The 13,282-nt window shown below is 39.6% G+C and overlaps 3 protein-coding genes across 3 annotated transcripts in view; 2 read left to right on the top strand and 1 right to left on the bottom strand.

Moving 5' to 3' along the window:
- LOC122981768 (polymeric immunoglobulin receptor-like) overlaps positions 1-13,282 on the bottom strand; it is a 724,120-nt gene that overhangs the window by 111,495 nt on the left and 599,343 nt on the right. The window lies entirely within an intron of this gene.
- Positions 1-13,282, top strand: part of LOC122981723 — a 930,226-nt gene that overhangs the window by 461,782 nt on the left and 455,162 nt on the right. The window lies entirely within an intron of this gene.
- On the top strand, positions 7,040-13,059 carry LOC122981788 (C-type mannose receptor 2-like). Its single transcript, XM_044350557.1, has 6 exons — positions 7,040-7,117; positions 8,108-8,327; positions 9,064-9,396; positions 11,297-11,434; positions 11,675-11,769; positions 12,814-13,059. Exons 1-6 carry the CDS (start codon positions 7,049-7,051, stop codon positions 12,931-12,933), a joined length of 975 nt encoding a protein of 324 aa, XP_044206492.1. The 5' UTR covers positions 7,040-7,048; the 3' UTR covers positions 12,934-13,059.

Here is a 13,282-nt window from a genome sequence, read left to right as displayed (position 1 = left end):
AGTGATCATTGCTAAATTCTCAGGGAAATAGACAGCGCGACAGTGACACCCAGTGGCTCATTTAGGCTACTGCCTTATACTGGCAAACTAGGAGATCTGCATTTGCAAATGTGTACTCTGGATATTGCAATAAAACTCTGAAAGACAGCTTGCTCTCTGTGAATTCATCTGAAATTTCCACCACAATATCTGGTGACGAGGATGGGATCCCAGTAACGTGGGCCAGCGGCTCATCGGCTGAAGGGAAAACTGTGCACAGGCGGCCGGTCTGGGATCGGCTGACAAACTCCATACCTCCCCATCAAAAGGGTGAGAAGACGGATTGCTGGAGGCTGCTGAGTCCGACGCTGGCTCGCTGACAGGATCTCAGAGAAACATGAAATGAAATGAAGGAATTCACGCAGAGGTTTGCTTCGAAGTGACGACCTACTGAAATTACTGAGTAATTCAGTCAAACGCTGTAGTGAGGATCCCAAAGGAAGAGAACTCTCTGATTCTTAAATGATTTGTCGGTTCTTAAAATGATAATCGTTTGGAAAAGACCAAGCTGTCAAAGTGAGACATGTCTCAAAAAAAAGAAAAAGAAAAAGTATAAGAAGAAAAAATGGAATAAAAAGAAGCCAAAAAAACAGGAAAAAATAGAATAAAAGTAGAATTTAAACCTTCAGACAAGATATCGCATTGATGTGCAATTTAAATGTAAAATGTGTGTGTGTGTGTGTGTGTGTGTGTGTGTGCAGTATATTGTCTGTGTATAAGAAAATAAAAAAGGGAAATTCAGGTGTTCAGGTGCATTGTTTGTGCAGCACATTTCAACAACAAGGCAACTCAATGTGCTGTACTAAAACATTAAAAGTCTTGTGTCAAAGTGCAAAAGAAACAGTATGAATGGAACACAATCAGTGGACAGAAATAACAGTAACCACACAATAAACAAGGAATTAATAAAAACAGTTAAAAGAATCAAAATTAAAAACATAATGACACTGAAATCTCCAAGGTGAATTTAAGACTCGAGTTTGAGGGCAGTTTGCAGTTCAGAAGCTGCATAGCACCTGAAACCGGTTCTGCCAACATACATGAGGGATTTCTAAGCTTCAGCAGTTGCTGGATGGTGTTCTGTAGTCATTAGATTTAAATTAGAGGAGAGATGTGAGGTAGTTTGGAAGCTTTATAGATGACAAGTTTACATTATTAATTTTTAGTTGATATTATGGGTGTATATATATATATATATATATATATATATATATATATATAGAGAGAGAGAGAGAGAGAGAGAGAGAGTTGATTATTAGTTAACTCAGAAACTGTGACAAGATTTCTATTTCTGCTATAAAGCAGGCTGAATTTCCAAATCCTCCGAAATTGAGTGGCGGGTACATTCATGCTGCGAGAGCAACGAGCATCACAGTAAAAGAATCGTACACCACGCCACTGTCTGGAATCACAGAAGATGGGGATAGAGAAAAAGGGTTAGTCACCAGAGATTCAGGCTTCCCAGGTCAATATGTGCAACTGGGGCGGGTCACGCCACTGCACATGTACCGATGGGACCTGCAACCCTCAGGGCCCAGCTCAGAACTGCTGGAAAAAGCATGCAGACAGAGGAAGTGCAGTACATAAAGCAGATAAGCTCATGCTGCACTACACACATTTCTTATGAACAGGATGAGACTGAGCTAGAGTGTTTCAGGAAAGGTTAAGAATAGACAGATGAGATGCGTGAGACAGGAGCAGAAGTGTCAGAAGAACAAAGACAAAAGCTTTTTAAGTATATGACTCAGCACTACACATCTCCCTGAAGAAAAGAAAAGAGCAAAACAAAGTAGTGGGAAAACCTAAGACCATGATTGATGCTAATACTGAAGCACAGCAGTGGAGATAAACCAGATAGACTTTTTTGATGTATTACAGTAATCATGTAAAGCATGCAGAACAGCGTGCAGTATGACATTCATTGGTAAAAGAGGTGTACACTTACAAACAGAAGGCCTGCACAGAAAAACAATGGTTCAGTTGACAGCTGACTCCCCTGAGCTGACAGATATTCCTACAGCTCTCTGGGCTAAAAGTAAATATGATGTTGGTCTGATTAAGCATGTGCAGCCAATTGAAATTGTACCCAAATCAGAATACAGCTCATGTAAAGATCAATATCCATTGAAACCAGAGACTATAGAGGGTGTAACACCAGTTTTTAACTCATTCTTGAAAGCAGGAATTATTGTTACATGTGAAACCTCACAGGTCAGAACACCAATATTTCCTGAGATGAGTTAACAGATTTGTACAAAGACCTGCAGGCGGCGAACGCAGCAGCATATGCTCATGCACCTTATCTCATCACAGGTTCCATTAGATAGTTAGTGGTTTTCTGTTGTTGATTTGGCTAATCCATTTCCAGTATTCTTGTGCACACAGATTTCCAGTGCTGGTTTTGCCTTCTTCTTTAAAGGAAAGACGTACACCTGGACCAGATCAGCCCAGCGTTATTGTGAAAGTCCAGCAATATCTTCTGCAGCGTTAAATAAAACCTGGCAGGGTTGAGTCTGATGGAGGGGAGCGCTCTCTAACAGTATGATTGATGACTTAATGATCTACTCACCAACGGAAGAGGCCTGTGAAAATAAAGGCAGATTTACTGGATGTTGTACTGTTACCCAAAGAGCTGGCAATATGCAAATATGAGGCGCATACAAATAACACAGACTCCATCTCAACAGGAAATACAAGAGAAGATGCAAAAGCAAAGCGTGCAGCGTAACCACTTCCTCTTTACAGGTGCTGAGCACAGATACAACTACACCTGGAACACCAATAGCTGATTCCAAAGGTTTACAGAGCAGAACAACACCAGAGGAAAAACAGGATGGTATTCGATAGGCCCAAATGATCTCTTTCCCTTCTATACACATGTTGACACACGTGTTGAAAGGGGGGAACACTGACAGACACGAAAGGCCTCTCAAACTACTCAATTTTTTTAAATAGTCTAATCTGTGCAAAACAGTAGTGCTGTGGCAAAGATGTTGATGAGAGAAACATTTCCAGATTAGGAATTCCAAGAAAAATCAGTAGTGATAATGGCACACATGTTGTGAATAAAGCAATCATTTTGCTGTCTGAATATTTGAGGATTGGCCTAAAACAATTCTGCCTACCATCCAAAGAGTGGAGGGGCAGTAAGAAAATAAAAAAAAACCTGACCAGATTTGCTGATACAAGACTGAGCTGGACAAAGGCTCTGTGGCACAGAGGAATGTACTGATGAAATGCTGAGGTATTGTGCAAACTTGTCCTCTGTTCTTAGTGTAACAAACACACAGGTGTCAGACAAGCCTCTGAACTCTGAACTTTGAACTGTATGGACTGTTTCAACCCTTTCTTGTTCTCAGGAAATACGGACTGTTCCAGCCTTCCCATTGTCTCTGGAGCACATGGACTGTGTGACCACCAGGTTACTTCTAACCCACAGGGACTGCTCGGCCCTTGGGTTGCTCTGAAGATTGTGGCCAGCACCCCACTCTTCAGACCAAAGGGGGGATGTTGGGCCTCAAACCATGAGGTCACACAGAGAAGGCCTACATGTAACCTGTGAGGCCTGACCACGAGGTGCTTGTTCCTTTGTTTCCCCCGAGACAAAAGAATAGCACCAAAAATGCTGCTTACAGACAATGGGAGTCCATTGCAAACTCCATTTCCAAGGATGCTTTGCAATTTTCACACCTCAGCAGGGAACAGTCAACATACAGCCTCATTGGCGGAGATGCTCCTGCACAGCGGAGCGTCCTGATGACGCAGCCGTGACATCACCGCCCCTTTAAAAACTGAACGTGCCCTGAAGCACACGCCTTTCCCGTGTCACTGAGCTAGGGGTAACTTCTGTTCCTCTGAGTCAGCTGACTAAAGGGGGTACCCCACGCACGTGTTTTCCCCTCATCGAAGACTCCCCTCGCCGGACGAGACGAGACTTCGCCCGTGTTCACCCGAACACATTCCTGGATCTGAGAGAGACCGCTGCTGCAACCAGCATCCTCAAATTCCCTAGAGACGGAAGAAACGCTTCTTCACCAAGTCGACTCTGCTGTTCTCTCCGCCACGCCGCCGAGAGCCAGCTGCCGTGCTTTTCGCCGACCGTGCGAGAACGGCCACCGTCTGCATCCGAGCCCAGGACAAAGCCGGACATAACGACGGACTACACACAAACCCTGCTCGCTTTCTGAAGCGACCAAGTAAGAGGCATACGTCTGGGCAGAGGCAGTGTTAGTGGCTGACTCCTTCAGTCAGCCACTTTTCACAATATTAGCTCAGGTTCTCCTCACCACTGTCTCAGCAGTAAAGGTCACAGAGAGAACCACATGGGTGCACACCAGCCACTGCAAACGGGTAAACGTGCTGCCACTCGTGATGGAGGCTCAAGGAGAGAGTCCCATATTGCTCACAGATGAGGAAGAGAAGTAACTGAAGGTGAGGGCCGCTCTCATTGAGGTTTAAAAACCTACCAAGAGCCATCGGCTGCCACATATCAGGGAGAAGAGGATCACACTCACTGTGGTTTCAAAACCTGCTGAGAGTCAATGGAGGCCACATGTCAGAGAAGTGACGACTTCTCACCTGCCATTCACGAACACAGCAGCTGAAACATCCTCACTCGGTTAAGCTCCTGACAGAACGAGGTCCCCATATCCTTTACATGTTCCACTAAAATGATTGAACGAGCATCTCGGAGCCTGATAACTGAACAGAGAGAGGTGCCCCGAGCTCTGAGAGAACACCTTTATTACCTGCTGTACCTATTGATCAAGCAACGCTGTGATACTCCTGCATTCAAAGACTTGAATTATTACAGACCATTCCTTGTGTGAAACTTGAATGTGACACTGTCATGGAAATTGTCTGAAAACACTAAACACACATATGAAATACTACACAAAACACTGCTGGGTTGAAGATTAGAAAAATATTATTGTACAATAAGACAACAAGAGACAGAGCGCACAAAGATTTGCATCAGTTCGTCTCAACAACCAAAGAGCAAACCTAATCTATTACAGTTGCAGAAGGAACTGTGATTGGTCAATATATCGGCTTATATGATTACAGCCAATGGCACACAGCCACGAGATATACATTTACATGCACATGTATGTTAGACAAGAGCCACATCTCCCAAGGACTCAGGAAACCAAGAGCCCCGAGCTATATGTGGCCTTTGACCCCTTAACATGTTCTGTTTACACCAAGACCCAGAATGTTACCTTATTTGGGCCTAAGCCAGGGTGGAAAGAAAGGAGTGGGCCTCCTAAGGTACATTCTTTCTCTCAAGGACATACACATATTAACAAAGCAAAGGAACAATGATATTTCTTCCAAAATTCTGTACGTTAAATTGATAAGCCAATCCTTTGGTCTTTCATTACCTTCACAACACATATATGACTTACCCATGGGGGTGCGAGTAATTGCACACACCTTGTATACAGTGGTTTGTGTAAAGTGAGCATTGATAATTTAGACAAACCTCAAGCACTGACTTGTTTTGAAGAACACCCATTCACAGGTGTTATTTCAGTAACTGAGTTTAAAGTGTGGTATTTTACTATTTGGTTCACACCCGTGACCTCTGTCAGGAGTCTTCATTTCTCTTGAGGATCCTTTGAACCCGACCGATTGTTGGGTTGGACGGAGCCTACAGAACACAGGATAGATAACTGAAGATTTAAAGTTAGCATGGAATGCTAAAAGAGGAAGTGAAATGGAAACTTATACTCTTATGTTTATTGTCTTTAGATTATATTATATTGTTTTATGTTTTACTGTCTCACAACTAAGTGAACAATATAATATAATAGTCTGTCTTACTCTGTGCTTTTCAAAAAAGCAGTGAATATTTTCTGGTTTCTTTAGTCCTCTATGACAGTAAACTGAATATCTTTGGGTTGTGGAAAAAACAAAACTTTTGAAGACGACAGCTTGGGCTTTGGGAAACACTGATTGACATGTTTCATTGTTTTCTGACATTTTATAAATCAAACAACTAATAAATTATTTGAGAAAATAATCAACAGATTAATCAATGATAAAAATAACCTTAGTTGAAGCCCTATACATCACTGCCTTAAGATGAATAATAATGATTCATCACAGATTTTCTTGGCTTTATGTGGCTGCAGTCAGTAAGAAACCTCCATCATACTGGGACAAACAAACCAATATCAAACTCTTTTTGGACAAGAGGATCATTCTTGACCTGATAGTCAGTACAGCATCAGAAAACCTACATAATGGGCCAGTGTGAAACTGAAGGCCTGATAGGAAAATAATAAACACCATGACCACTTTGCATGAAGCCAACATAACTGAAGTTCTGGAGAAGTTTGAAATATCATCTACAGCTGCATAATGAGCCATTGTGACACTGAAGAGCCTGATAGGAAAATAATAAACACCATGACCACTTTGCATGAAGCCAATGAAAGGTAAGAGTTTAATATAGTGCATACAGCTGCATAATCAGCCAGTGAGAAACTGAAGGCCTGACAGGAAAATAATAAACATTAATAACCACTTTGCATGAAGCTTATAAAGGTGAGGTACTGTGAAAGGTTAGTGTATAATCTACAACTGCATATCAACAGTCACAGACTGAAAGAGAGAAGCAGAAAGAAACAGATGGAGAAAGTTCTTCTCAGCATCACAGCTGCATCAGGCAAGTGTTTTTTTATATATGTATATTTATATTTATATATTCATATATATATGAAATGCAAAATGATAGTTTATGTTTTTTATGTTCATCACATCCATATTGGAAGTTCACATCCATAATTTTTACTGCCAAATACAATGACACACATGAATACATTGAAATGAAAAGTCATTTTTAGGCCAGATCTAATCATTGTGCATGTCTGTCATCACAGTGCTGTGTGCCGTCTCATCATACGCTCAACGTCAGTACCACTTTGTTTATGAGCCAAAGACCATGACTGAAGCGCAGAGTTACTGCAGAGACAATTACACCGACCTGGCCACGATAGACAACATGGAGGATGTGACGATCCTGAACAACACGGCAGATTTAAGCAAAATGGTCTACCCGGAATACAGCTATGTGAATTCACTTTTCTCTACTATCTACTCTGTCTCTCTTTCATTTACATTTTTGACAATGACAGTATGTAGGTGAGAGGTGTGACTGTCACACACGCTGAGCTGCTGCTTTAGTACATTTTCTTCAGGCTGTGATGAACATTTTAGTACAAATGTTCCACTTTCTCAGTAAATATGGCCCAATGAGTTTGTTTTTAAGTGGGACTTTATGTGGGAGCAATATTAAAAAGCAAAATGTGCAATATATGTATAAATATCAGGAAATTGGACAACAAAGATACAATAGTTGCAAAAATGTTTTTAATTTCATATTGTAATAATATGAAAAAGAATAAGAATAATACATTTTGTCATAAAGCTCCTTTCATGCACAAAATGCAGCTCAAAGTTCTTGACAAGTTGAAACGGAAAAGAGCAAACAATTTAAACAAAGAAGAATTTAAAGTTTAATTAAAAAATTAAATAAAATAACAACAATTATAATAAATATGTATAAATAGTTCCAGTTAATAGAAACCCGGTACTGTGTAACAATAATTAGCATCACTTTCACCACATTATTATTTTAATAATTGTAATAACTATAATATTATTATGTACCATTAAATTACTGAATTTATAGCACAAGCAACTCAAAATGTATCAGTTACTTTAGGTAAAATCTCCTCTTAAAGTCAGAGTGTGAATGGAAATTTTATGCAAAAGTATTGATCAGCTTTAAAGGACGGGTTCACAATTTTTTATAACTGTCTTAAAACATCAGTCAGGAGCGACAGTATAGATTTTGGCCTCCATCACTTCCATTGAAAGCACATTTGAAGGATCTTTCAATAATCAGTATGAACAGGAGGAATGATTACAGCGAGGAAAACCTCTTTCACTGTTCATATGGACTCCTGACTGCTGGTTTAACACACTGGAAACATTGTGAATCATCCTATAAGCTGAACAAGGACAAATGCTGTATAACACAATCAAATCTTGCTTTCAGGGATTCTGGATAGGACTGTACGATGACGTGAACAGCTGGAGGTGGTCGCTGTCAGACAGACATTTCTACAAACCCGGGGAGGCTGAGTTCAGAAAATGGTACCCTGGGGAACCAAACAACAAACACAGTGCAGAACACTGCACACGGATGTATGATGGTGGACAATGGAACGATGACGATTGTACCGCATCCTTTCGTGCAGTCTGCTCTGATGTCAGAGGTGAGAGTTATAACTAATGGTTTGTTCTTCTGAAGTTACTCTTCAGTTTCCTACAGATTTGGGCCTAAATAGTCTGTTACATAAAAAGCACATAAATGTGAGCCCTGTGTTCAATTCAAGGTGTGAAGTTGAGTCATGAAGCCAGTTTATATGAAGCCTGTTGACCCATTCAACTCCACCATTAACACAAGTTTATCCCACATCACTGCCTCAGTCGAAAGGGGTAAGAAAAGGAGGCAAAGTGGCTCTGATGTGTCTTTATGGATGAATGTGTGCTTGCATATTCATATGTATGCAGCTCCATACTGAGATTTATCATTCAAAAATAGTAATAAACACAATCATCACCTCAAAATTGTACTTGTACAGTACTTAAGTGAATATATTTAGTTATTTTCCACCACTGGATACATACAGAACATCTAAAGAGTGAAGTGTAGACATGTGAAGAGGCTGTTAAAAATACTCATTAATATTTCTTAAGATGTCAATGTCTTCAATTATTATTTTAATGAATGCATTCTTTTATTGAAGTGGTTCTCAGTGGATTTATAATGACACAGAAACTGCTACAGAAACTGGCATTATTCATTATTCACTAATGTAAGTAACAGACAGGAAACAGGGGTAGTAAGAGGGGAACGACATGCAACAAATGTCTGTAGCTGTAGGCTACCAAGACCCGGGAAAACTGTATGTCACTTCTACACAGTTCTTCACTGTGGTCTATTTTCAGGGTTGAATGTGACATTTGTCCTCATCAACACTATCATGACATGGACTAAGGCCCAGAACCACTGCAGAGAGAACTACACAGACCTGGCCAGTGTGAGAAATGAAGAAGAGAACCAGAAGGTGAAGGATCTGATACCTGCAGGACAAAAAGTCTGGATCGGCCTCTTCAGAGACTCCTGGAAGTGGTCTGATGGAAGCAACTCCTCCTTTAGGTACTGGCTTCCATCACAACCTAATGACGGCAATGAGAATTGTGTGGCAGCAAACTTTGGCCGTTCTGGACGATGGGAGGACTGGCCCTGTGATGTGAAGAAAGCATTTGTTTGCTACAAAGGTAAGCCATGATTCAGTTAGCCTTTAAAGGATGGTTCACAATGTTTCCAGTGTGTCTTAAACCAGCAGTCAGGAGTCCATATGAACAGTGAAAGAGGTTTTCCTCGCTGTAATCATTCCTCCTGTTCATACTGACTATTAAAAGATCCTTCAAATGTGCTTTCAATGTAAGTGATGGAGGCCAAAATCCACAGTGTGTCAACATTTAAAAGTCTCTGTGAAGCTTATATGAGGCTTCAGCAGTCTGAGTTAGTCATATCAAGTGGATATCTGACACATTTACAGTCTTTTTAGCATGAAATTCCCTCTTTGTGTTTCCTCAGACAGTGTTTCCCTGTCGAGCTGCGGTGGAAGTATAGTAACAAAAAGAGATACTCTGGCACTAAAAAGACTGTAACGTTGAAAGATATCTACTTGATTTGACTCATTTGGACGCTGAAGCTTCATATTAGCTTCAGATAAACTTTGAAATACATTTTTGCACAGAAGGAGGACTGTGGATTTTGTCCCCCATCACTTCCATTGTAAGTGCATATGAAGGGATCTTCTAATGGTCAGTATGAACAGTCAAGTCAATTTATTTATTAAGCATATTTAAAAACAACAGAAGTTGACCCAATTGCTTTACACAGACTGAGAAATACAATCAAATGTAAACACAGACAAATTAATAGTGTAGAATAAAATAAATAAAAATAAATCCTACAAACACAACAACATTGCACAGAGGACGAATCACTAATAGAGAGAACAAATAAAATAAAAACAGAGCGTAACTATTCATGTCTACATGATAACTATTAACAGGCTGAAGAAAAGAGATGGGTCTTCCAACAGGTTTTAAAAATATCAGTTGAGTGGGAGCATCTAATAATGAGCAGCAAACTGTTGCACAGTTTAGGGTCGACAATGGAAAATACCCGATCAGCTCTGAATTTTAACTGTCAGTGTGGAATGACAAACAGTGATTGGTCGGCAGATCTGAGGGGATCAGGAATTCAGAAAGATAAGCTGGAGTCTGTCCATGCAGTGCTTTAAAAACAAATAAAGAATGTTAAAATCAATTCTGCATTTTACTGATAGTCTAGGGTCTAGGGACAGGAGCGAGTCATTTGTCACCCTCAGGAGAGCAGACTCTGTGCTATGATGCTGTGAATCCCTCAGTTTGAGTCTTGAGCCACTTGAGAGAGACATACTCTTTTGGAATTGCTTTCTATCGCCAGAGTGTAAGAAGCTCTGTCAACTGTTGCTCAAAGAATACAAACAACCACTTTTAGGATAAATTAAGATATTTATTAGTAACTAAAATCTGGAGTATACATGATGAAGCATAAGATAATAATAATAATAATAATAATAATAATAATAATAATAATAATAATAATAATAATAAGACCTATAAATTATCAAATATATATATAATAATGAAAATTATTCAGCAAGAGTGAGTCGAAGTGTGTGACTTGAGGCTAACGTATTGCAATGCTAAGGGGAAGCTAATTCAACTTCAGAAAAGAAATTATATTTTAATTTTAATGGTATTCGACATCAACCCTTGATCACAAAGCCACATTATGCCTTAGTGTTGAAGACAGAAGTTATCTCAGGGCACTTTCCACATAGAGCAGGTCTACACTGAACTCTTTAATTTACAGAGAACCAACATTAACCCATGAGCAGCACTTTGTGACAGCAGCAAGGAAAGAAAACTCCCCTTTAACGGGAAGAAACCTCAAGCAGAACCGGACTCTAGGTGGACGCCATCTGCCTTGACCGGTTTGGTTGAGACAGAAAGAAGGAGGGAGGGAGAGAGACACAAAGAAGCATAATAACAACAATAATAATAATAACACTGATAATAATAATAGAGATGTGACTAATAATTATCATAACAATAATAGCAGGAGAAGATGTCGAGGCAGGACACCCACAGGACAACGCCACCATCCCTGCAACATCCCTGCAGCCATGGCCCACAACTCAGACTCCAGATTTTCCTTCAAGACAAGAAAGCACAAAAACTCCGGAGAAGAAGCCAAGTTAGTGACATGTATTTACGGTACATCAGTGTATACAGATGGAGACGAGGAGGACACATGGATAAACCTACTCGTATCCCCAGTCGCTGTGTGTGTGTGTGTGTGTGTGTGTGTGTGTGTGTTTAAGTTGAGTTTGGGACATTGATTTCTGTGCAGTTTATATGTTGGTGTGAAAAATGTGTCAATAAAACAACACTCAGAAGACAAAGTGAGCTGATGAAGCCTGTTTGTTTTTCAAAGCGCCTGCTTCAAAGTACGTGGTGCGAGTGAGTCTGAAGAAGAACTCCGCTCTGGATCTGAATGACCCTGTTGTGATGGAGAACATCTTGAAGCAGGTAGATCATGTTTGATCTCTTTAAAACATTTATGTGTCATCATTACTGAAAGCAGACTAGAGTCAAAAGAAGAAAGAATAAATCATCTGAAGTTAAACTGTAATAAATATGAATATTAAAGTGTGAAGCAGGTTGTTTCTAAAACAGAGATTCCAGATGAGGAAAATGTAACTGAACAAGAGCTTTTAGTGAAAAGTTTTCTCTGTGAACAGTGATGGAAAGTAAGTAAGTACATTTACTCAAGTACTGTACTGTAGTACAGTTTTGAGGTACTTGTACTTTACTTGAGTATTTCCATGTGATGCTACTTTCCCTAATTTCAGAGGGAAATATTGTACTTTCTACTCCACTACATTTATTTGACAGCTTTAGTTACTTTTCAGATGAAGATTTGACACAATGGATAATATAACAAGCTTTTAAAATACAACAGTACAATACAATCAGAACTTTGTTTTTTCTTCTTTCCTCTCCCATTAATCATCTCACGACCCCTCAGATTTATCTGCTGACCCTTTGGAGGGGCCCGTCCCCTAGGTTGGGAACCACTGGACTAAACTAGCTAACTGTATATAAAGTAGTGTAAACTAGCTCCACCTCCAGCAGCTACAACAGTAACATGCTGCTCTAACACTGATGCTTCACTATTAATAATCTAATGATGTCATATATAATAATATATCAGTCAGAGGGACCAAACCACTACTTTTACTGCAATACTTTAAGTACATCAAGCTCATAATACTTATGTACTTTTACTGCAATACTTTAACTACACCGAGCTCATAATACTTATGTACTTTTACTGCAATACTTTAACTACATCAAGCTCATAATACTTATGTACTTTTACTGCAATACTTTAACTACATCAAGCTCATAATACTTATGTACTTTTACTGTAGTAGGTTTTTCATGCAGGACTTTTACTTGTAATGGAGTATTTTGACACTGCTGTATTTTTACTTCAGTAAAGGGTCTGAGTACTCCTTCCACCACTGTCTGTGACTGATATTCAGGACAGTAAATGTTTTTGTATCTCAGCTCAAACAGAGGCTAAAGCAGAAGGGGGTGAATGGAGACGTCAAACTGAGCTGGAGGAAGCAGTCCGATGGAAAAGTCTTCCACAAGGTCGAGAAGAAGACAAAGAAAGATGAGTTTTAATGTTGTGTAGAAGTTGGTCCGTCTATTTCCATGAAAGATTTTTTCCTTCATCCTTTAAAAGTGTAAAATATATTTTCTTGTGGTCTTTAAATTATACAAATAATGATCATACTGTATGTATTTTTATGCTGTCACCTTATTAGAAATTATTTTATTGGTTAGTGCATAAAATAGTTATAGTTTCTGGACAACAATGCAGGAATAAGATATACCAGGCTTTGATACACACACAACACTTGTTAGTAGATCAGTTCATTGTTGGTTTGGATCCAAACATGAGATTTGTTGACAAGAAGAAAAATATAGAAAGTTGCCAGAATGATCCTTTAAAGGTTTGATTTGCACACAC

Source organism: Thunnus albacares, chromosome 5 (assembly GCF_914725855.1).
Source record: "Thunnus albacares chromosome 5, fThuAlb1.1, whole genome shotgun sequence".
Classification (NCBI taxonomy): Eukaryota; Metazoa; Chordata; class Actinopteri; order Scombriformes; family Scombridae; genus Thunnus; species Thunnus albacares.
Note: the sequence above shows the minus strand (reverse complement) of the source record. Positions and strands in the feature narration are given on the sequence as shown.

Excerpts from the sequence above, each read along its gene's own strand:
- LOC122981788 (XM_044350557.1), top strand. The coding sequence starts at position 7,049 with ATGGAGGATGTGACGATCCTGAACAACACGGCAGATTTAAGCAAAATG. Across the intron at positions 9,397-11,296 it reads AGCATTTGTTTGCTACAAAG|CAGGAGAAGATGTCGAGGCA; the intron begins GTAAGCCATGAT and ends TAACAATAATAG. Across the intron at positions 11,435-11,674 it reads AACTCCGGAGAAGAAGCCAA|CGCCTGCTTCAAAGTACGTG; the intron begins GTTAGTGACATG and ends TGTTTTTCAAAG.